Consider the following 26,768-nt stretch of genomic DNA (forward strand, 5'->3'; position numbering starts at 1 on the left):
AGAGTTAAGTTTTTGCTTAGCCAATAACTTATGACTTCACTCTTCATGTTGTGATTGGTTTAGTCAATACTAAAGACAGTTTCAGTTTTCAATACTTAAAGAAGTTTTCAGACTTCTGATTTTTTCATGATTTTGGGCAAGGTTGTCAGTGTAGGTACCAAAAAATACTGATTAAATGTCAATCTTGTCTGAATAAAAAAGTTGTGATGAACAACTGTCAACCTGAAAGTGTATACTTGGTTCTAATCTGTAAAAGATCAAATTTAAGAAAATTATTCTCATGACTTCCTCACCTCAGTGAATGTATATGATGGAAAATAAGTGTTAGAACAGCATAGGTGTCAACCTCTGAAACCTGCAATGAAGGAGATATCCCTCATTTCAAATGCAACTATTTTTCCATGGAGAGAGTGTTTTGTGTGTGAATCCTACAAATCATTTAATAAAACATGTATCTAGTATGTCATAATGACAGCAATAAGCAATTTGAAAAATAGGGAAAAAACACAACTTATTTGCTTGATTCTTTAAATTTTGTGGATGAGGATATACTTAGTCACTGGTGCTCAAAATGGTCTAATGTGGTTACAAGTACACTGTGGTTGTCAGAGGGAAATGTCAGTATCATCTGGCTTCCATTGTACCTATTAAGATAATTTGGAGGACATTTGTAATACTGTGTACTGGGAAATTTTTGTCTTGGGCAACTTAAATTCACCATACTTTCATAAACTCAATTTTCGCCTGGTGTATTTCTCCCTTCTCATAAAATTATAATAGGTTCTTATGAGTCAAACACTGATATTCTGCCTGTAGCTGTATTTTAGTCCACTTTAAAGATTATTTGTGAGATTAATACCAGGTGAGCGATTCAGGCCCATTGGGCCTCTTGTTTAGTAACAGTTAGACTTTGTGTCCGGCTCCTGTAATCAAAATTCTTTATCAAAACATCTTGAGGAACACTACTCCTTTATATAAAACAAAGGTCACTGCAACCTATAGTTTTCACTTGACTGATCAAGACTTTGGTCAGGCTTCGCATTTCGCTTTATTTTTATCAAAGGGCAAGAAGGAATATATATGTCCCACAGTCATCAGATGTTTGTGTATAAAGATAATCTTCAAGAGTATTTTACCATTATTTGACATGTTGGTCACTGTAACCTATATTTTCAACTTTACTGACTTTGGTTGCATTTTGTGTTTAGCTTAATTTTCATCAATGTGAAAATGGGGGTACAAGGATATTTTACAAGACTTTTCTAGTTTTTAGCTCACCTGCCCTTCCATCTGTCGACCATCCGTCATCTTTTCCTTTAAACAACTTCTTCTGAAGAGTCATGATATTTGGCTGAAAGCTTCATTGGTAGGAGCCTGTCAAGTTTTGAGAACAAAAGTGACCTTGACCTTCTTTCAAGGTCATAGGGGTCAAATATGTGAAACACTTCAAGCAACTTCTTCTGAGGTACTAAAAGGTATAGAATCTTCATATTTGGCAAGTTAGGTTTTTTGGATAGAGCCCGACTAAGTGTTAAAATGAAAATGACCTTGACCTACCTTCAATGTCATAGAGGTCAAACAACTTCTTCTGAACAACTTCTTCTGAACATCAAACAACTTCTGAATAATCAAATGGCATAGAATCATAATATTTGGCTTGTGGCTTCTCACCAAAGTTTGCAAATGAAAATGACCTAAACCTTCTTTAAAGGTCACAGAGGCCAACAACATTTCAAACAACTTGTTCTGAAGAACCAAAAGGCACAAATTCAGAAGATTTGGCTGGTAGCTTCTTGGAATAGAGCCAACAAAGTTTGAGAAGGGAAATGACCTTGACCCACTTACAAGGTCACAGGGACAAATATGTCAAATATCACAAATATTTCTGAAGAATAACCAAAAAGCATAGAATCATATAAAAGTATTTGGCTGGTAGCTTCAACGGATGGAGACTACAAAGTTTGTGAGTGAAATATTTGTAATTAATATCTAATGAGATTATTTTGCTATGACTGCTTCATTATGCAGGTGAGCGATACAGGCCCTCTGGGCCTCTTGTTTATTTCCCTGTTGATTTTTTTTTCTGATATGATGGTATATTTTCTCTGTTTGAACCCCTTTTAGATCTGGTCATGAATGATGCAATCCTATTGCCCAGCAACCTCACTAACAAGAGGAAGTTTGACATTTATATAGTCTAACAGAAGCTGTTCAATTGTAAGCCCTGTGTCAGCCTTTGTAAACATGTCTTTGATGGCAGCTCAGGAGGAAGTGTTGAATTCTGCACTTTATGGAGGTACATAAGTTTGTGGCACTGTACAGTGTTTTGATTGGGTACATTGTGTCACATGATTATATGAGTCAGCGTGCTTTTTATCAGAGTTTATTGGTGTGTTGTTAACACCTTTATAGATATATCTTGAATTATCATAAAAAGGTAATTTAACTGGGAAACCACACAATGTAATGACGTTATTACAACTTCCCTTTTCTATTGTAGGATGTAAATAACAACATTCCAGCTTCGATGTTTACATTGTTAGAGTTTATTTGATTTCAAATTGAAAATAATATAGAAAGGTAAAAATTCCATTTTAGCATTAGATATATTGTGTTATTTAATTCTTAAAATACACATATACAGCTAGATGAAATTAGGTTTTAGATACGTTGTATCAGACGTATATACAATTTTTAGTTGTATGTACATTTCATTAGAGTCATTCCACAATTGTAAGGAAGACATGTGAAGTGATCGTTCAGCTTACCTACACAGTCAAACTTGTATAAAGAGATGTAGACCACCCTCAGAAAGTCCAAAAAGTGGTCTCCTAATACAGGCAGTCTCTTAACACAGGTGGTCACTTAACACAGGTGGTCACTTAACACAGGTGGTCTCTTAACACAGGTGGCCACTTAACACAGGTGGCCACTTGACACAGGTGATCACTTAACACAGATGTTCTCTTAACACAGGTGGCCACTTAATAGGTAATCACATGAGCAGAATAGACTTTAATTTCACAGTGAAACCTGTAGTTCAACCCCTGGATATTCTGAAATACTGGTTTATCCAACATAAAAAATCTACCAAATAAAACCTGTATATTTTACATCCTTTCTAATCCAAATAATGTTTTGTTCCACAGGGTGTCAGCTTATAAAGGTTGTCATGTACAATGTATCATTAAAAATCTAGAATATGTGTTTGAGTTGTAAAATCCCCTTGTATTCATTTGAATTTTTTTTTATCATGCACTTTTGATTAATTTATAGAGATTGTCAGATATTTTTTATATACAGGGCCGCGGTGGCCAAGTGGTTAAAGTGTCTAACATTCTGCTACCACTAGCACCACTGGGTCACGGGTTCGAGCCCTATTTGGGGCAGTCGCCAAGTACTGGCCCTAAGTCGGTGGTTTTTCTCCGGAACTTCTGCTTTCATCCCCCATCAAAACCTGGCATGTCCTTAAATGACCATAGCTGTTAATAGGACGTAAAACACAAACAAACCAAACAAAAATGTTTTAATTTTATAAATATTTGTTTCACTGTGATAATTAATGTTCAGTCAGGTACCAGTCTGTATTCAGTGGGCTAGAAGACTCTTCCAGATGCAGGTGACTATAAGCACCTCCGGAAAGCCCTTCACTCGGTACTATTTACTTCATAATTTGCATGCCAGCAGTGTGTTCTGATCGACGAACATCTCACACTGAGCCGCTATTCTATAACATACCTCTTTGCTCTAAATAGATTTTGGTCAATTAAAATAATTCAAAGATATTCAAGATGTTGAATCTATGTAAACAATTTTGAAGGTTGAATACACAGGGTGGTGTATTTGTTTTTTGACAAACCGGAAGCTGTTGTGCTTGTTTTTCAGAAGCTGGTCTACGCCTTAGGGACACTTAATGGTAGTATAGTAGAATGGTTAATAACACACTGACGAGATTTGTTTGTTCTGTAGTTGAGTATCTGTCTACAAGACAAATTAAAATCTTTGTGAGAATATACAGCTTGTGTTATACATTAGTACAAGCAAGGCAAGAGACCTTGCTTCAGTCATGTCAAGTAGACAAAAATTAAATGAAGTGTTTAATTCAGAGATCTACCAGGGTACATAATAATATCTTTGATTTTATTTTTATTCCATTTACCTTGTACTTGTAATGATCAATGGATCATCTTTAGTTGGACAATGCTGGATAACCCTCCGGGGTATCTGTATTTATTTTAATGTATTTTATATATTCCAATGATTACTAGGTCCCACGATCTTTGTTCAGTTTTCTTCTGTTTCCAAAATACTCAAATTTTCAGAACTAAAGTCATTTTGTAAAATACATCACAATATGTGTTTTATTTGGAATACATCTGTAAAAAAAATGACATTGTTTTTCGTTATAATGCCAAAGGTAATAATATTATTTCTAATTTGATGATCAGCAGCAATTGGAAAGATTATTACCCATTTGAAGAATATTTCTATGTATTTTCAGATAAACGCCGAGGGGAAGGCGGATGTAAGCGCCTCTCTGAGGCTCGGGGATTATGTACTTGGTGTGAATGATGTGAAATGTGTGTCTCTGACCGAGGCTGTACAGTTGATCCAGAGTGCCTTCAGGACCCTCACACTGCTAGTCTGGAGGTAAGGGACATAACTCTTGTTACCTTGTTATGTTTTGTAAATCATATTGTACAGGACAGGTAATACATGTAACATCAAGCTGGGACCAACTTTTTCAATCTGGAACTTTAGGTTATGCAACAAACGTGGAGGTAGTGGGATGTTGGACATATGGTTCAAAGGAAAATTGTTGTCTATTAAATCAAATAAAAAAAAGTTAATAACTTTTTCAATCAAATTATTGAAATTAATTACTATGTGTTTTGCAGAGGATCCTATTTCAATAACCTACACAATTCAGTTTCCTAAACATTTAGTTTAGAAACCAAACTTTCTGAACTAGCAAAGTTTCATTTTATATGGATGGTTGACGTGTAGTCAAATATATGAAATTTTATGTTTCCACTATCATTTCAATCAAGTTGATTGAATGTTAATAAGAACATGAATTGCATGATACAAATGAGTTCACTTTAACGTTGTAGCAAGTGAAGACACAATGTTCATTTTGAAATGCACAGTAGCTACAGATTTGATTGTTCATGTACATGTCCTGGAATACAGATATCACCTTGTGAGGAATAAGGTAGATATCTTGAGTAAAGGGACATAACTCTTCTATGCTTGTGAAAGTTGGTACTCTCCAGCTAATGATGGCGTACCACTGATCTACTCCACACTAGACCAAAATGGCTTTAATCTGGGGGTTTGTTGTATGGAAATGACATTAAGTGAAAACTAAGATGCATAAGAGGCTATGATTGAGCTATTTATGTACTGAAAACATTATTTATAGTGAAAAAATGTACTAAAATTAGAGCCTTGGTGGTCAAGTGGTTAAGGCGTCCGACATTCTGCTACCCTAGCCCTCCACCACTTGGTCACAGATTTGAGACCTGCATGGGTCAGTCGCCAGGTACTGGCCACCGGTCGGAGGTTTTTCTCTGGGAACTCCGGTTTTCCTCCACCACCAAAACCTGGCACGTCCTTAAATGAGCATAGCTGTTAAAAGGACGTAAAACACAAACAAACCAAACCAAACTAACATTAGTACAATCTGGATTTAGCAATGCCGTACTCAAAATTTATAAGCAGCACACTTACAAATAAGATATAGCAGTTTTGGTGCTGTAAATAAAATCTAAAATTAAAAACATTCAACCATAAGTAAGATTAAGTTTTATGTTGACAATATTTGATGTAAGATATACAGTATATATCAGGTAGTCGACTATCTATACGTTGTAGGTATATATTCTATCTAAGAGGTATAATCCAGCTTATGAAATTAAAATTTGTCCTGGAGCAGACAGAATGGAACTGAATGACCTGTGGACAAATTAATTTAATCATACAGTCAGACGGGAATTAAGGGTCTATAAGTAGGTAGAGTTTAATTTCCCTTTGAAAATGAAATTAAATGGTAACTTACAATGCCAAAGTTTATAATATATATTAGATCTGCAGTTGTTTGCATGGCATCGTGTCATATATAGTGACTTAGAGTAGAAAGGTTGAAAGGACACTCGTCAATAACTAATAGTGTTAGTTGTGAGAAAGTTGATTTCATTTTGCAGACATCAGGAAGATAAAATCTAGCATTTGGAAAAGGATTTATCTTTTAAACTTCAAAATCTTCTACAGGATTATATCAACAGCAAAAGACGAGATTTAAATTCAATTGCCAAATTGATACACGGAATTTTGAAAAATAATGGAATTCTAAAAAATTTCAATATTTTTGTCAACAAGGCATGTCTTTCTTAAATTAATATGCACATTTTGACATTTGGAAAAAAATAAATATGGTGATTGGATTGATACAGAAAAGTGTTTGAAAGTGTTTCAACTGTTTCATGTATAAGATGTGTGACGAAATACTGTAACTGTTTTATACTGCAATCATGGCCGAGAGATTTACTGTGAAACGTGCGACTGGGAAACCACCCAGGTGTCCTTACATTCCCAGGTAAGTCAGGTGATATTTGGATTACATAAAAAGTCGTCAAATTGGGGCGGTGTAATGTGATGTAATATATTGCGTTGGTATTTGCATTTCTGCCATTGTTCCATTACATGTCTGTGCATCAGAAGTACTACTTATTATGAGATAAGTCTCTTTTACTTTCTGAATGCATGCACAGAGGAGTTTTAATAATGCATGTAGGTTCTACATGTGTCACTTTCCTTCTTGCTGCCATAAACACAGAAAAGTTGACCCCCCACCTTACTGGTGTTTCTTCAACTTGTGTCTGCATTGAGAGAACATTAAAGGATATAGGTATAGGTGAAGGAGTGGTCTGTTGGTATAGTGGGTACTGCGGCCTCCTCATGCATTAAAACAGTTTGTACACCTATACTTGTGATTTGAATCAGATTGAATTTACAGACCATGTTGAAGAAACTTTACGGTACCAGTATTTACCTAATGAGCGCATCCCTGTCTTTTTTCCAGTCCGGAAACTCCTTTAAGTTAACCATGATTTACAAACCTTCTTAAAAAGGGCCTACTATGCCTGTTTTTGTGCCTTTGGAAGATTCTGAACCATTTCAATATTCGTAAATTGTTAAGAGTGCCCAGGTCACTTATTAGGTTGAATAAAATATGTTTATGACGTAGAAACTATGATCTCATGAGCCTTGCTATGAAATACATTAACTGTTAACTTTACTGAACTAGATGATTTGATCAGATATGACTTTGTGTTGTTAAATCCAGAGCATAAGTTGAATGTCCAACAAATTATTCTGAAGTGGCACTAATATGACCTAATAAACACATTTTGCTCATAAGGAAATATGATTGTGTAATGCACTTTAACAAGCTTAAGCTAGTACAGCAGTCAAGCCTGCTAATGTGACCACCTCCTTAAGAGACCACCTGTGTTAAGAGACCACCTCCTTAAGAGACCACCTGTGTTAAGAGACCACTCTTTTGACTTCCTGAAGATGGTTTCCTATTACAGATTTTATTGTATTTCAAAAAGAATATTCTGATTTTCTTTTTATATGCCCGTCAATATTATGGTATGGGTTTGTCTGGCCGGCCGGCCTTGTCCGGCAATCTCCTCCTACATTTTATGACCGATCTCTTTGAAACATAGTATACATTATAATCATGATATGAAGTTGTGTCTCCCTCAAAAGAATTTTGATTCGACAATTTTTCAAAAAGTTATTGCCCTTTGTTCATTTCAGTATTTGATTTTTTCTCTGGCAATGTTCTCCTACATTTCTTGACGGATTTCTTTGAAACTTAGTAGGCTAAATAATCATAATATGTTGTTGTGTTTCCTTGAATTTTGATTCGACAATTTTTGAAAAAACTATTGCCCTTTGTTCATTTCAGTATTTGATTTTTTGTCCGGAGATTTTCTCTTACATTTTTTATAGCATGTCAGCTAACCACTCTTAGAATGATGAAGATCTTAGTTCAATGTAAGAAAGTATATAACACTATATGGCATTCGATGGGCGTATATTGTTCCGCCCCGCGGTACTCTTGTTCTGTTATTGTAGGCACTGAAACTAATTTTTTGGGGAAATTGGGTAAAAAATTGGCTAAATTAAATTGGGAAAGATTCTGAATGTATAGACAGGCAAAGTGCCTGCCAATATATATAACATGTATATGTTAAATATTACACCTACAGCTTATATGGTGGTGTGTAGCTGTCTCGTCAGGATTAACACATTGACCGCTGCTTGCCCTGGCTGTAGCGCTTATGTTTACTCATAAAATACTGTCTTAAGCTGCTTATGTATATTTTGAGTCTACATTTTAATTCATGATGTATTCATTTCCAAAGTAAAAGATGACAGGATTATATTTAGAGCTATTTTTATTTCTGTTGTCGCATGTAGGACTTTAAATTACTACAGACTTACGTTTACAACTAATGTGCATTAAAAAATATGAAAGTGGATTTAAAGTTTTATTTTGACAATTCAAAAAGATAATATTAATATTTGAAACATTATTTTTCATTGATGAAAGAATGTATGGCTTTGTTTCCGAGAAGTTTAAACAGTTTTCAGTTCCAAAAATATTTTGTCTAGAGTCCTTTATTGTCAATTTCATACAAAAATATAGAACAGTTGTATGTGTAACTATTCGGGAGGTAACTATCACTTAAAAGTTTACAGTAAATAAATACAGCTTTAGGAAGAGTGCGAGACCATTCTAGGGACAGACTATCTTGGTAATCTTACTGCTTTGTCAAAGATATTGGCATTATTAAGCTTGTAGACAAACATACATTGTATACCCTTAATAGTCAAGTGTATTTGAATCACATTAAGTTGGTGTGATCTTGAAGATTACATAATGCAATTTTCTTATGAAAGTGACCTTGAATAGCTGCCATTCATGTAACATTGACCTTGATTGTTTCAGTTTAATGTAACAATGCATGACCTTGATAGTTACAGTTCATATGGACTAGAGGTCGAATAACTGTTTTCTGTAGCAATAACCTTCACTAGTTGTGCTTCTTGTTTCAATCACCTTGAATGATTGCAGTTCATGAGCAATAACCTTGAATGACTGTTGTTTATGAACAATGACCTTGAATGATTGCAGTTCATGAGCAATAACCATGAATGACTAGTTTATGAACAATGACCTTGAATGATTGCAGTTCATGAGCAATAACCTTGAATGACTGTAGTTTCTGAACAATGTCCTTAAATGATTGCAGTTCATGTACAGACCCTCAGTGATTGCAGTTCATGTACAGACCCTCAGTGATTGTGGTTCATGTACAGACCCTTAGTGATTGCAGTTCATGTACAGACCCTCAGTGATTTTAGTTCATGTACAGACCCTCAGTGACTGCGGTTCATGTACAGACCCTCAGTGATTACAGTTCATGTACAGACCCTCAGTGATTGCAGTTTATGAACAGACCCTCAGTGATTACAGTTCATGTACAGACCCTCAGTGATTACAGTTCATGTACAGACCCTCAGTGATTACAGTTCATGTACAGACACTCAGTGCTTGTAGTTCATGTACAGACCCTCAGTGATTGCAGTTCATGTATAGAACCTCAGTGATTACAGTTCATGTACAGACCCTCAGTGATTACAGTTCATGTACAGACCCTCAGTGATTGTAGTTCATGTACAGACGACCCCCAGTGATTGCAGTTAATGTACAGACCCTCAGTGATTGTACTTCATGTACAGACCCTCAGTGATTGTAGTTCATGTACAGACCCTCAGTGATTACAGTCATGTACAGACCCTCAGTGATTGTAGTTCATGTACAGACCTTCAGTGATTGCAGTTCATGGACAGACCCTCAGTGATTGCAGTTCATGGACAGACCCTCAGTGATTACAGTTCATGTACAGACCCTCAGTGATTGTAGGTTATATACAGACCCTCAGTGATTGCAGTTCATGTATAGACCCTCAGTGATTGCAGTTCATACATAAAAACTTTGAATGTTTGTAGTTCTTGTAAATGACCTTCAGTAATTTCAGTTAATGTACAATGACATTGAATATCTGTAGCTTATGTATAATGACATTGAATGATTGCAGTTCATGTAGCAATGACCTTGAATATTGAGGTTCTTTTGTGAATGGCTTTGAAAAGTTGAAATTCACATACCTAATAACCTTGAATAATTGAGATTCCTCTGTCAGTGGTTTAGAATTCTTGTAGTTCACGAACCAACAACTTTGAATCAGTGAAGTTTATATGCATATAATATGTCTTTATCAATGAAATTGATCTGTTGCGAGTTTACTACATTTTGGTCTGGTTGCGTTTCATTTGGTGGCAAGTCAGTATTAAATTTAAGCTGTTTGTAACAACACGGTAGTTGTGAATGTTTTGTGCTGAGACAGAAAAAGTTCACGAGGAACAAACAGTTGTATGTGATAACGTCTACATTACCATGTTTAATTACCTAATCGTGGAGACGGTTTATACAGGAGGAATAAATAAACATGTATTTTACAGTAATAATATTTACCTGTATAAATGTATATGTACGTGAACACATGAACCATTTATACAAAAATTTAAATAGAAAAAGATGAAAAATACTTGCTCCTAAAATTTGGCCATCACAGTCTTTTTTTAGAAGATCATTGATAATTTCAAGTATTGTATATATATATATTTATGTCTTGTCAATAAAATATGTTGAAATCATGTTATTTGCCCCGAGTATATTTTTCTCTGTTTTTAGTTCCAGTTTTATATCTGAACAGACATTATGTTTATGATGATATCTACTGATGGTCTGGGTTTTACAGAAATAGTGATTGTACTCAAAATATTTGCACTTTATCATTCAAAGGTGGATTGTTGAAGATTTTTCAAGATTAATGTCAAAACATTTGAACTTCACATCTCTCTTCACCTTTGTTGTATAAGATTGGTATCTGACATGTTTGTTATTGAAATCTGGTGTTAAAATTCTTATCGAAAATTAATTTTGATTTCTACAAAGTACGACAAGACACTTAATGTCACAGTCATCTCAAACACGTCATATTAATCTCTAAACCCCAGCGGGTATTCCAGCAAAGTGTTTGTCCAAGATATCACAATGTTTTGGAGCCAATTCTGATCTGTGGTAAATACACAAAGTTATGATATACAGAATTTAACACAGTTAAGTTTTAGTTCTGACGGATCCTCATATCACTGCCAAAATCTGTAACTATACTCGCTGGACGCTGGGTTTACCGGCGCCCAAATCTGTAACTATACTCACTGGACACTGGGTTTACCGGCGCCCAAATCTGTAACTATACTCACTAGACACTGGGTTTACCGGCGCCAAAATCTGTAACTATACTCGCTGGAAACTGGGTTTACCGGCGCCCAAATCTGTAACTATACTCACTAGACACTGGGTTTACCGGCGCCCAAATCTGAAACTATACTCACTAGACACTGGGTTTACCGGCGCAAAAATCTGTAACTATACTCGCTGGACACTGGGTTTACCGGCGCCAAAATCTGTAACTATACTCGCTGGACGCTGGGTTTACCGGCGCCAAAATCTGTAACTATACTCACTGGACTCTGGGTTTACCGGCGCCCAAATCTGTAACTATACAGACTGGACACTGGGTTTACCGGCGCCACAATCTGTAACTATACTCACTGGACACTGGGTTTACCGGCGCCAAAATCTGTAACTTTAATCGCTGGACACTGGGTTTACCGGCGCCAAAATCTGTAACTATACTCGCTGGAAACTGGGTTTACCGGCTCCCAAATCTGTAACTATACTCACTGGACACTGGGTTTACCAGCATGACTATAGCTTTGATAAATCATTTCTGTAAAGAAAACCTTACCTTGAAAGACTTTTACGAAAAAAAAAAATAAAGATGAAATATAACAAGATCAATAACAGTGTTCTGAGTGTAAATATTCAGCATGGCTAGACCGGGATTTGAATCCTGGACTTCGGATTATTAAACTGACCAAGCTTCCATCGAAACGTCCTGGCCCAATTGTGCTACAGTTGTATCCAAATAAGAAAATTAAGGGGAGGTTACTGTGTATTTGAAAAGCCATGGTGCAGTGGGACAGGGATACATCCAAGACGACAGACTTGTAACAGAAAAAAATCAGAATTTCACAATCCAATTCTTAAAAATTTCAAGCCAAGGCATTCTGCATTTTAAAACAAACTCAGTAAATGACAAGGTGAATAACAGAAATTTGATCTTATAAATAGAAAAACCAGAATAACATCAGTCAATTGAACATTAAGGTCATTTTAATTTATACTTCGAGTCAAATATGAAAGCAGAATTTTTCAGATATTAAATAGATAAGATAATTGGATTAATTTTATCCATCAAAACTCCAGTTTATTTACGGTATCTCATTACAACTCGATAGATCACGCTGCGACGTCCCAATTTATTACGGGGTTATGAAAGCTTGTGCAACAAGGGCTGAGTCAATATTGACAAATCAGCTCCTCAGGTGTGATGTATTTATAAAATTTACATCGTTAGACTTTCTGTATGTTATTAACATACCGGAGGTCGTATCAGGTTTCAACAGTAGAATTAAACCAGATAAGATTCACGACAATGACGGATGGGACTAATTTCTATACTAAACACCAGAGAAAGTGTTTTATTCAGATCTCTGGAGTAGAGGCGAAGGTATTTTTGAGGTCAATTCAGGACGCTGTGATGAATTCCAGTCGAATTTACCAGATTGTCCCGAAGATGACATGGAAATTGATTAGTTAAGAATTATCCAATATCTACCAGGCCTTCGTCAATTTTGTATCCACTCAGACAGGTTAGGTAACAAAGTATATTTTTATAACTTAGTTAAACACTATGATGCCATGATAAATGATCTAAATTGAGGACTTTCCAACAGCTATATATAGTTCCATGACAGTGACTCTGAATTTGTGACTCGAAGATTTGAATCCAGTAATTAGATGAAAGAGGTCAAGATTATTTTCAACAGTATTTGTTTCTTGGTTCAGGCATAGCTAACAGATAATTCCAAAGTATTAAATGTTTGAAATGTGTAAGATCAAGGCTTTCATTAGGCCCTTGAGGGTTATGTTTTTGACTCTCTAAAATGAGCTTTGAATCTTGGGTATGAAAGGACATGTCTGTCTGTCATGTGTTTTGACCCTACAGATTTCAGGCAAAAGGTCGAGATTTGACTTCTGAAATTGCTGAATGTGAAGGGTCAGCTGAAAGCTGTATTGGAGTATGAATGAAAAGCTTATTAAGATTAATTCTTCCTCCCATTTGACCCTTTTCTATCATGTATGTTTCAGTGGGCATTAGAAGGTCCCGATCTAGTTCAGGGGTCAAGTGAACGATGGACTGGCAATTCTTACAATGCAATGTTATTTGTCACTTTAAGCTAAACAGAAAAGTTCTATGGAAACAGACCCTGGCATTAATAGATAAATCTTAGGTAAACATTCATATAGATCAACTCAATTTGTTTTTGAAATGTCTTGATAAAATTTGACCTCAAATTACCTGTTGTCCAGTGAAATGTATACAAGGTATTGTCGTAATACAATGATTTTGTGCCACCTCCAGCCAAGGGGGAGACAGATTTCTTTATTGATTCCTCGATTGTTTAATTGGCTCATCACCGAGGAGGCAGGCTAGATTTCCTAAAATAATATTTGAGTTGTTAAAGGCAATGAAAGATGATTTCCCATACCATTTTCTTTCTGGACAGGTGACTTGGAACAGAGTCATTCGGTACCAACAACCTTTGTATGGATTTAAATTGTTCTCATCATTTACGATACGGCAAATCATTTATACGACAATTGATTTCTGTGGGGGGAAATATAAGTGATAAAACAATTGTCACTCTCAGACCCAATATTTCGGCCTTTTGGCCTTCTCATATAGGGTGAAAGTCAACGATAGATTCAGGTTATAGCCGTCTTGCTGCTTCAGAAGTGGAGGTTCACTGTTGCTACACTCAGTCCCAATTGGCCTCCTAGCCTTCATCAACGGTCCCACACTTCCAAAGAAGCAAGAGAAAGCAAGGAGGCCAAAATATTGGGGCTGAGAGTGACACTTGTTTTATCACGCATCATTTTAATTTCCTGTAAAGTTGAAAAATTGTTAGAAAGTATTTATATTTGCATTTCATATATTTTTATGATAATAATAAATAATAATTCGAGGTTCTTATATACCGCTTTATCACAACCTAGTTCATAGGTCGTCTCGAAACGGTTCAAAAATTATTATCCATGGTTTTAGGGCCTTTGCAACCAGACAATATCTTTCTCAACTCCCTGGGGTGCATACAGCCGGAGCTGACATTTCGGCGTTAACAGCTAGCATTCAACAATTCTAGCACTGCCCAACCACATACTCATTAACAGCTAAGTAGACTGGAACAAGTGGAGTAAAGTATCTTGCTCAAGGATACAACACAGTGCAGTGCCATGCCTTGAACCCGCAACCCTTCGGTCACGAGACGGCGTCCTACCACTATAGACTTCCGTGCCTCCATGATGATTATATCATTATTATCATGTAATGTGCAGAAAGATCATCTTGTGTTTTTATGGAAATCTTCTGACAGTCGGTAATGATTGTCAGTATGTGTACAGGTATATACCACCTGATGTTTTATGATAACCTTGTGTAATGCATTCAAGGTGAAAGTTTCCAGTGTCATGATGATATAGTATATTTTCTGCAAAAATTGACGATGCATTGAAGTGCATAATTGACACTCAAGAGCATGTTTGTCAGCTGAAATCTTCATATTCTATCGATAATTATTTAAATTTTTTCACCTTTTATATTTTTCAGAACTTATTAATTTTCAACTGTCAATTTTGTATTTATTTGACATATCAGTAGGGAAATATGCAGCTAGCTTATCATGCATGCTGTTTAGTTAATGGACATTTGTATGTCATTTTAACTTTTGAATAACTTTAAAAATATTATTCGAGTAGTTTTGTTAAGATTTTAAGATGAGATTTGAGATAATGTGAATTTCATATTTTTATGAAGATTTTATCGACAAGGCAGTGAAATAGAGCGTTATGTTGTCAAAACAACCAGGGGAAATAACTCTTTATAATTAATTGATAAATCAGTGTCTGCCTTACAAAATATTGAAATTATAATTAGAAGGTCACGCCAGATACAGGTAAGGATGATATTGATAAGAGAGAAAGAGGACTCTCAAATAGACAAAAACATTTTTTTTTTAAAGATTGATGTTAGTGGTGGTAGCCCTGATGTAATCTTTTTCATCACAATGATTTATTTTGTCTAAATGACCTATAATTTAGAAGGTGCATGACAAAAAGATTTAGAGACATCGTCCTGATTGACTGGCACTGCATGTGTTTGCAACAACTACATGTAAAGTTTGACATCAACATTTCTTTTTCTCAGTGAAGATTATTTAATTGACCTGTTGTCAGCTTTCGTTTGGATGCTTTTTATTGTCCATGCGTCCTTTCATGTATAAATTGAATTGTTGGTTTGTGATTCTTGTAATACACAAATCTCCCATCGGCCAAACAACATTGCCTGTGTACTTACAATATCTGTGATAATAAACAAACTCTTGTCAACAATTTCTGGATTCTCTGTGAACATATTTGTAGGTCAAGTTAGTTCATTATTGGCCAATCAGGCGATCCGATTGTGCAGGTATTCCCCTCACAGGAGAGTTGTTTGTGCTTACCTGTCGTGTCATTAACACGGAGAATGTTTGGTATGTTTGTTTGTTTAAATCTTCACCCCCCAAGGGATGAAGCTAATTTGGACATTAAGTTTTGGTGGGGGTCAGTTTTCACACCTTACGTTATGGTCATTGACCCCCTAGTCATTGTGACCTGTAGTTGGAGAAACATAAACTTGTTTACATATTGATTGCAAAAATTCTACAGGTAAATTCTTGAGATGTGTGTAAAATCGGTGTTCGTTCTTTATGTATATGTTCCATGTTGGTACGAGACGGACATGATCAATAATTCTACAAAAACTGTCCTACCTCTTGAGTATATCAAAACTTCCAAATATGTATGTTGTACATTGTGGTCTCATATGAATCATGCATATATTTAACAGTATTTTTAGCTCACCTGACCCAAAGGGCGAAGTGAGCTTATGGCATGGTGCGGCATCCGTCCGTCGTCCGACCGTCCAGCGTCAACTTTTTACTTCAAACAACTTCTTCTCAATAACCAAAAGGCCCAGGGTAACTGATATTGGGCATGTAGCATGATGGGATGAATTAGGGCTACCAAGTTTGTTCAAATGAATGACCTTGACCCACTTTCAAGGTCACAGGAGTCAAATGTCTTAAAATCTTCAAACAATTTCTTCTCAATAACCAAAAGGCCCATGGTAATGATATTGGGACTGTAGAATGCTGGGATGACGGGCTACCAAGTTGTTCAAATGAATGACCTTGACCCACTTTCAAGGTCACAGGGGTCAAATATCTTAAAATCTTCGAACAACTTTTTCTCAATAACCAAAAGGCCCAGGGTACTGATATTGAGCCTGTATCATGCTGGGATGAAGGGCTACCAAGTTTGTTCAAATGAATGACCTTTACCCACTTTCAAGGTCACTGGGGTCAAATGTCTTAAAATCTTCAAACAACTTCTTCTCAGTAACCAAAAGGCCCAGGGTATTGATATTGGGCCTGTAGTATGCTGGGATGAAGGACTACCAAGTTTGTTCAAATGAATTACCTTGACCCACTTTCAAGGTCACAGGGTTCAAATGTCTTAAAATCTTCAAAAGACTTCCTCTCAATAACCAAAAGGCCCAGGGTACTGATATTGAGCCTGTATCATGCTGGGATGAAGCGCTACCAAGTTTGTTCAAATGAATGACCTTGACCAACTTTCAAGGACATGGGGGTCAAATGTCTTAAAATCTTCAAACAACTTCTTCTCAATAAACAAAAACCCAGGGAACTGTAATTGGGCCTGTAGCATGCTGGGATGAAGGACTACCAAGTTTGTTCAAATGAATGACCTTGACACACTTTCAACCTAATGTCTTTGTTCGATATTCAAGGTCACAGGCGTCATATGTTTACATCTTTTAATAGGTTCTTATGAATCAAACTCTGATATTCTGCCTGTAGCTGTATTTTAGTCCACTTTTAAGATTACAAGTGTGAGATTAATACCAGATGAGCGATGCAGGCCCATTGGGCCTCTTGTTTTAGTAAAATTAGCAGAACTTTTATTCTGACAAAAATTGTATTTTAATGGAAATTCTGTTTTAATGGAAAAGTAGTAACATATTTATCCTGAAATAATTAGGGGCGAACTCAGCTCGTAAATTATAATATTAATAATAATTTCAATTCTATTGTTTTACTACCTTTGTTCCTGTAGCCTGAATTATTCAATATGAGGTACAGTGATAATTGTAATGTAACATAGCTGGTATAGGTCTATAGGAACAAAGGTATCATAATCTTGTGTTGGGTAAATTCAGTATTTCTCAACTCGGTGTAGGCGAGCGGATTCTAGACTATATGTGGGTAGTCTCGCTACTAGTCTATATAGTGCTAGACATAACTACAAGAGCCGGAAGAGAATTCTTGAATCTATACCCCTCAACTCGGTGTAGTCGTTGGGCGAGTGTGTTGGCACTGTTGCTACAAGAGCCGGAAGAGGGGTATGCCCATGGTACAGAGAAAAGATTGTCTCGACATCCTCGACACAGTGTCGGGCGTTGGGCGAGTAATGTTGGCCGTATTGCTACAAGCCGGAAGAGGATGAAGAATACAAGCTAGCAATATCCTTAACTCGGTGTAGCGTTGTTTGCAACAAGAGCCAGAAGAGGATAGTGAATTTGAGATTTGTTATGGTAAAGTAACCATATAAAGAATTGAATAGTATAAAATTTTGGGGAATTAAAGTATTAATTGTTATATGATCCCCATTGTCTAATAATTAATAATTGAAATATGCCCTATCACCTCCTAACCGAGACTGAGTTAACCCTACAATAATATACATAATATGTACTGTCAATGGTAAATATAATGATAAGCAATGATTTTGATAACCTAGAACTAAGTTAATACATGGTTGTATATGCATATACATACATCATATTGTAGCATCTTATGTTTTCATTAAAACTTATGCTTTAAATTTATATTCTAGGTCGTGTGGGAGGGGTGGTGGTGGTAGCTATTACGATATATGACTCACTGGTTACTGATGCAATGCTAGGGTACTGGTCAAGCGGTCTTTGTATAGACTGACCAATCGGTAGCTGGTCCTTTGTGTTGACTGACCAATCAACTTCCTTGAGTCAGGCCCCTATTCTGGATATGTATACAACTGACCAGGCCTTCGGCGGGATGTACGAATGGGTTACTTGTCTGTTACAGCATGTTACAATATTGATTGATTAATCAATCAATATTGTTTTACCCGTACCTTGGTGTTGTGGTTTTTTGTCGACATAAACCTGGTTTATATACATAAACCTTAATAAATAACCATAGCTGTTAATTATATATATATATATATAATAGGACATAATGTACAAACCAAACCAAGGTGTACTGACATTATTGTGTCAGAAGTGATAGTGCATCAGTAAACCAGGGTTTTATATAAAAAATTGATTTCCAGTTAATTTTCCTCTAATAAGTTTTAAGTTAACATGTGATATAATTTTGGCCTATTAAGAATATTTTTTTAACCAGAGTAACCTCCCCTTTATGCAGAGATTTCACTTTTAACACATCTCATACAACTGTAATGTGCTAATTTATGTCTTTTATCAGTTGATGAGAAAATTGAAATTAAAGCACTCTTCAAAACAGTCTGAGGGACTTCTGTTCATGGGAAAAAAAATGCAATATCCTGTGAATGCAATTAAAATGCTTAAATGATGGTATTTTAACAAATTATTAAAAAAGTTGTGGTATGCTGTCCATTAAGGTATTTTCTCAGGAAAACAAGAGTCTGGATGTACACTAAGATTGGAATCCGAATAAGAACAAGAATAAGAACCTAGATCAGGATTATTGGATCATTCCGATCAACGAACTGCCCTAGGAAAACTTACCGTAATCAGTATTAATTACACCTGTTTTGATTTAAGTGGATAAGTCTATAAAGTTAGCTGTATAAGCTTGTTTATTGTGTAGATAAGGATATAAACAAACACTGGTGATCACAGAATCTAAAAACAAGGATTCCTGTGTGTCGCCGAGGGGAAAATCTTAAAATATTATAGTATTAGTTATAACGTATCTTAAACTAGTACAATTTTTTTTTTTTAAATCTACTCATAGGCTAGGACTGTAAATATGAAATTATATATTGTATATTTCTAATGAAAGTACACGTAGTTTACCATTGGGGATATGTTATGACCTAAATAGGATTAAAATCAAAATATGTACTTTCATTAGGATTATACAATATATAATTTCATATTCAAAGAACTAGCCCATAGGCAGATAAAAAAATGTATTAGCTCAACCTACATGTACAAGTATTAATTTGAGTAAAAGTACAGAGTTCAGGTTCTTTTTATTGAACTGCTTGATAAAAAATATGAAGGATAGTGCTAGAATTGTTGAATGCTAGCTGTGAGCACTGAAATGGCAGCACTGCAGATATTAGCTGGTTGCAAAGGCCCTATAACCACAGATAATAATTTGTGAACTGCTTTCAGACGACCTACAAACTAGGTTGTGATAAAGCGGAATATATAAGAACCTCAAATTATTATTATTATGATTATATATTATAATCAACAATAGGGTTCTCATTTGTGTTAATGGAGCTAGACAGGAATTTGAACCCTTAACTCAAAATTGTTACACTATCGTTCTAACCAACTGAGCTACCAGGTCAACGGAAGTGTCCTAGCCCAACGGTGCTAGTTATATCCAAACGGAAGTGTCCTAGCCCAACGGTGCTAGTTATATCCAAATGGAAGTGTCCTAACCCAACGGTGCTAGTTATATCCAAACGGAAGTGTCCTAGCCCAACGGTGCTAGTTATATCAAAACGAGATGAGGGGGAGGTTACTGTATATACGGAAAACCATAGTGGAGTGGGACAGAAGGATTGCCCGTGTCACTTGTCTTTAAAATATAAAGCTCTTCATTTGTGCAAAATAAAAAATGGGTAAAATAATAACAAAAGAAAAATATTCCTTAATTTAGAAATGTAAGGATATTTCTTTTTATTTCTTTTATTTCTTTTATTTGATTTGATTTAAATTGACCATCCATGTTGATCATATTATTAAAGTTTTTGAAAGGATTAATATGTTAAAAAACACTATGTTTAAAGGAATTCATGATGTTTATAGACTTTGAAATCGAATATCAATATTTAAAAAAGGAAAAATGTTTCTAGTTTGAAAGTTTATAAGATTAACTTTGAAATGCATTTTTCAAAGTTGTTATATTGATCTCAAAATAATCATTGTGACGCAGTACAAACAAAGACTGAGTTTATTTCTAATGTTCATGAGGTAACACTTCAAATGTGTAGTATGACTGATTGGCGATGTTTAACACTGATTTCCTATACTAGAACAATTAGAATGAGGAAAATAGCTGCCAGTAAATGTATTGAATGTTTCTGGTTAAATTACCTCATTGCCGTTTGATCAGAAAGGATCTTTTTGTTTGTGAATATATTTTTTAAACCTCTTCCAAGTTACGTTGACATCAACTCCAACCAAATGAATTGAAGGTTCTATAAGGGGCTTTAGTGAGTCAGGTTCTCTGTAAACAGGCCACAACATATACTTACAGGTACGTAGTTGAGCTGAGTTTTGTCCAAAGAACAATTCTTTAAACGTTTTGTTAATGATACACCTCGACTGCGGCCTTACGAGTAACGTTTTGTTTTGTTTTGGTCATGGGCATTGGTAGTTTCTATTTAAAGCCAGTGCTATATTGTGTCCGTTTTGTAAGGAGCTTAATTATGAGATACGCTATCTGAGTCATTCATAATATATCCGGTGTTCAAATTAATTTTTTCCGAGTATACACTGTGTGTATCGGTGTGCATTATGAAAAAAAATCATATTGTACACACATGCGTTCTGTTGGTGTGTGGCTCAGGATCAACGCAGTGTGTGAAGATTCGTACGGATATATCTACAGAAGGGAAATGACTTATGTACATTCTCATGAATTTAAATGTGAAATTTAAAGCATCAGGTATATGTTGTACTGGATTAGGTATATAGTGTACTGGAGTGTACTTTTAAATAAGTTGTGGGTGATAAAAAAAAACCACCTGATTTTCTTGTTAGGAAATTTCTACGTTTTTAAGAAAGGCCTCTGATATTGAGCGAGTTCTACCCGTTTACAAATAAGGCCGATTTTGTTGAACGATACAGTATCACACTGCACCTGTTCTACTGCGATCAGATGAACAAATGCTGTTGTTTACAAGGGAAATACGAACATAATATGTTAACAGAAAGTTTAATTTATAGCAAATTGGGTTGGTTATTTGGAAAGATTTAGCTATTTATCATTTGAAATTAAAGTCTGAAAGGGAGGAGAAAATTAATCTTCAGAATTTGGTTACACAAAAAATGGAATATTTCGGTAATATAATTGGTAGGTGATATTATAGACATCGGGGATTGGGTGTCAACACTATGTAATTGTTGATGGACAATGCAAGTTGTTTGTAAAAGAATCTTTCACAGTTTGGTTTGTGTAAATGATGGCATTCAAATATCGTTTTTTGAAAAACTATAATTGGAAGATCATCCGATATATTTGAGCTGACACCGCAAAAATATATTTGTGTTTGGATCAATATATTAAAGAGTTCGACAGCTTATGGTTGAAATATCCCCAGACAACTTGTGGCCTTTCAACATTAAGGATGTACAAAACGTACAAAATTGGTGGATGCATATTGTGCAGTTTGGATTTAAAGCTTAAAACTCAGAAGGATTTATATTGTAATGTAGAATGAAAATATTTCTGATAATTTTTTGGTATAGATAGTGTCTGAACGGAATGGCATCTAATAGGTCCCGACCTGGGTCTCCATGGAGTTTGCTGACTCCTGACACCCCAAGGACAGGCATGGGGGAACGGGAGTCGCCTTGGGGTCGAGTCTCTACCCCCGCTCCTCGGGGACCAATGAGGAGCACCAGTATTGATGCACCACCACAGGATTCATTGTCCAACCGTTGGGCAAGTTCAAGGTCACTCAGTGACAGTGGTCAAGGACTTCCAAAATCAGGAAGGTCGTCTCCATGGCGAGACTCTGAATCCTCACAGGTAGGGAAGCCTGCCAGTCCTGTAATAAGTCCAGAAGGAACTGGGACTTTACTGGACAGTAAGTCATTGAGGGGTAGTCGTGAGTCTGTGACAGACAGCAAAAGCCTACGGGGTAGTCGTGAGTCGTTATTCAGGCCTCAGACCTCGACCCCTAGAAGTGAATTTATGATCACCCACAGGGGTCGATCCCCTTTTAGGGGACAGGGGAGTGGAGTAGGGTCCCCTTGGATGGCCCATGATCGTGGTGCTCCCAGACCAGGGATCGTCAGCAGCCAAAGGAGTCTGTTTGAAGGACCAGTGAAAGGTCAAGTAAGTTCAGGTGGGTCCAATGTGGAAGAGAATAAAGAAAACATTCAAAGTGAAAAAATTACAGTGTCAAAAGAAAGACAAAACTTAGCATCAAAAACACAGGAAGTTGATTCTCCATCAAAAGAACATGAAGTGGCAAGAAGAAGCTGGCCTGATGCTTCCACCAGGGGGCATGCTACTGTTGCTCCGTGGCGGGCTCACTCAATCCTTGTCAGTCAGAAAGGTCAAGGTCGACGATCGTCATCAAGAGGTCAATCGCCATCTCGCCAAACAGATCAGAAAGGTCAAGGTCGTGACTCTAATAGGCCTTCTTCTGTCATCTTAGAGAAGCCAATTAGTCAAGGTCCAAGTAGATCCTTGTCTCCATGGAGAGGCCATTCCCCACTGAGGGGTCTTAGTGAATCTCCTTCACAAACTGGTCAGTCAGATCAGAAAGGTCAAAGTGCTGTCAGGCCTTTTTCACTGTTGTTAGATCTTTCTTCTTTGCGAGGAAGTAGGCCATCATCACCAATGAGGGGCCAATCACCTTCAAGCTCAATCCCAGAAGGTCGAGCATCATCTCCTTGGAGGGGTCAGTCACCGTCCCACGGAACTGCTCACACTGAACTTAAAAATCAAGGTCATAGTAGACCATCGTCTCCAATGAGGGGTCATTCACCCAACTTACTTCAAGAAGGTCACAAAGGTCATGAGGTCAATCAAGGACGTCCTTCATCCCCTTGGAGGGGTCAGTCTCCGTCAGGGATCATGTTCCAGGTGGAGATGCAGAGACGGAAATCTGGGTCCCCCTTCAGGGCTCATGAAAGTGGACCAATAAAAGCTGAGTCTCAATCAATGAGTCATGAGGTCAAAGGTAAAAAGAGGTCAGGATCCCCTGGTATAAGCTATGAATCTAAAGATACTGGGAATAAAAGAAGAATGGCATATCCTTATAAACCAAGAACTGGATCTGAATCTCCATATAATAGTGCTTCCCCCACAGAAACAACAGAGTCCCCTATAAGTGGCCAAGAGAATATTCTATCAAATATCAAATCTTCTCACAGGGGTCAGGAGGCACTTCCAAGTAGTCAAAAAAGGTTAGGGTCGCCAATGGCCAGCAAAGATTCCTCCAGCAGCAGTCAGAATGTACAAAGAGTCAAAACCGAAAGTGGTCACGATACGAATAGATCTAATATTGATGACGACAATACAGGATCTAGGACTGGTAAAGAGAGCTCAACACCTACAACAGATGTTAGTATGCAAAGCTCTGGTACAAGTCACCATACTCCGAGATCAAGGATTCCTAAATCTGCAAGTAGTAGCAGTCAGCACCTCTCTAAACTAGGGCAGGATATGAGTGGTCGATATACCCCTAGATCTAGAAGTGGTCGAGAAAGTCTGAGGTCTATTATTGCTAGTAGTCGGGACGTTCCTCGGACTGGACAGGATATGGGACATAAGCCTAGATCTAGAAGTGGTCAAGATAGTCCGAGATCTGCGATTGCTTGTATCAGTCGGAATATTTCTCCGACTGGACAGGATATAGGTGGTCAACATACGCCTAGATCTAGAAGTGGTCAAGATAGTCCGAGATCTGTGATTGCTGGTAGCTGTCGGAATGTTTCTCCGACTGGACACGATAAAGGTGGTCAACATACGCCTAGATCTAGAAGTAGTCAAGATAGTCCAAGGTCTGGAATCCCTAAGTATAGGTCAGAAAGTGCTACTGATAGGTCAGAGACTGTTGACCACGCAAAAAAGGAACAGGAGACAACACCTGAAGTAAAACCATCAAGCACAGATGAGCCAGGGATATCGCACGAATCAACTAAAGGGGGACACCACTCTGTCGTACAGGAACCTGTCATCATGGGGAGGGAGACCCCCAGAGCTGCCCCTCCCCCGGGGCTAGAACGTCAGCTGTCAGCAGGGAGTAGAAATCGGTCTAGCTGGTCAGGGATTCCCCAGGTTGCCTGGTAAGTGAGGGTGAGAAGATGTAAGGGGAGCTAACTGTTACTGCTAACAATGTCATGCATTTATTGTTAACCCTAGTCGTTCCTGTGGAAAGAAACTGTTGGTACTTAAATAACTGTGAAAACTACTCTCAAGAAAATCAAATGTGGTAAAGATGCTTTATGGAACACATTTGTTTGGTAAACCTAATTTTAGATTTATTGTGTATCCAGCAATATTTTGTTGATTTGTATATTTTGTGAAATATTTTGAAAACTTTTGAAGGTGAAAAATATTTCAGCTTGATTCAGATGATTAAGATATTATATGTAGAAAGTTGTTTCCAATTTACTAGAGAAAAATTACCAGCCATCTAAAAAATGTGAACTTCATCTATTTTTCAACAATTATGAAACAAGCTCTCTCAGCTTATATTAATCACTCTTGTTGGACCGGATGTTAGTGGCTGAGAACCTGTAGAAAAGCCTCTTGGTCTGGCAGGTGACCCCATACCTTTTCACCTCCAATTGGGTAATCGAACCCCGTACATCTTGGTGAAATATCCACTACGCCAACCGACCACCCACCTGACCAACAGTTCAAATTAAAATATAGTTAAAAAAGTTTGGAGGTGAAAAATGTATACGACCTTGTTGAGGATTAATGAGATATTGACCTGTTGACTTGAGTAAACATGTAAATAGGGCGGGATAGAGTGGCGATTATCTACGGGATTATAGTATTATCCTTGGTACAGCTTTCTGTTCATGGGTTTTAGTCTCCAGTCTGCCCAGGTTTGACAGATTATGGAATTATGGACCAATTCTTATCATAGGATTTACATATGCAAATAAATAACTCTTCTTTGAATAGAAAATTCAAGTGGAAATTTCAAATTTTTAAAAGTAGCTCTGTTTGATGAGTAATTCGTGGAATTTTACCTGTCAACGCAAACATTCCTTTCTATCTTAGAAATTTGTTGTTTGGGGACTTCTAGCCCTCAACAGAAAAATGTACTTCCTCAATTTAATGTTGCCATGACAACATCTGTCTGTTTTGATGTTGTGCATACATATATAATCATGGATTTATGCTGGTGAGTTATATGAGTCAACTGGTTACTGATCAACCAATGAGTGTATGTTGGGGGTATGGAAATGGGGCTATGTTCTATTAAAACCCCATCCCCTTCCTACCTGTAACCATTTCCCACCATATTTGTTCAATTTCAATTTCAACAATTTTTATTGACAATATGAGCAATAGTCAATAGGATCAGACATCAGGCATAGCCTATCTAAGTCCTCTCCTTAAATTTTTGTTATTCTTAAATTCTTAAATTTTTATTAAATATTTGTTATTCCTTTACATTCATTTGCCCCCCCCCCAACAAACATGGCGGATGGGTGATGTAGTTTGTGCCTTTTTCTGTCTGTATATATATGACTTATTTTAAGGAGTTCTACACCAATATAATAAATGTAGGTCGCTGTGACCTACATTTACTGCTTCACTGACCTTAGTTCTATTTCTTTGGTCAGTCTTTTGACTTTTTGTAGAAATTTCATCAAAGCAAGAGCTGAAGCATATAGGTGTTTCAAACTTTAAACAAAAATTGGAAATAACCAGCTGAAACCATATTATGTTTGTAATACACCAGACAATGAGCCATGATTATCGTGCATCAGATTTTTTTTATTGCATGATGTAAATGTCTTTAAACTGAAGAACTGCTAATCTGAAATCATCCTAGACAAGTATGCAATGTATGATCCTTACGACCAGGAAGTTGTGGAGATTGGCACGATACACAAGGAAACATGGTAAGGATCCCTGTCCACTGCATACAAACCACTAGATAATTCCCCTGTAGTTTGTCATGTGTACAGGGACTTGCCCGTAATTTAAACTTTACATACAACTATAGTGTACTAATTCAACTACAACTATAGTGTACTAATTCAACTACAATGTACAACTATAGTGTACTAATTTAACTACAACTATAGTGTACTAATTCAACTACAATGTACAACTATAGTGTACTAATTCAACTACAACTATAGTGTACTAATTCAACTACAATGTACAACTATAGTGTACTAATT

At 36.6% G+C, this 26,768-nt stretch overlaps 1 protein-coding gene across 3 annotated transcripts in view; it reads left to right on the plus strand.

The window, feature by feature from the left end:
- LOC110447164 overlaps nucleotides 1-26,768 on the plus strand; it is a 207,253-nt gene that overhangs the window by 22,535 nt on the left and 157,950 nt on the right. For all 3 annotated transcript variants that reach the window (XM_021492674.1, XM_021492673.1, XM_021492675.1), the window contains exon 2: nucleotides 4,502-4,650. In XM_021492674.1, the coding sequence (XP_021348349.1) occupies nucleotides 4,502-4,650 (149 nt within the window). The remainder of the gene's footprint in view (nucleotides 1-4,501; nucleotides 4,651-26,768) is intronic.

This window comes from Mizuhopecten yessoensis, unplaced genomic scaffold (genome assembly GCF_002113885.1).
Source record: "Mizuhopecten yessoensis strain PY_sf001 unplaced genomic scaffold, ASM211388v2 scaffold3229, whole genome shotgun sequence".
NCBI lineage: Eukaryota > Metazoa > Mollusca > Bivalvia > Pectinida > Pectinidae > Mizuhopecten > Mizuhopecten yessoensis.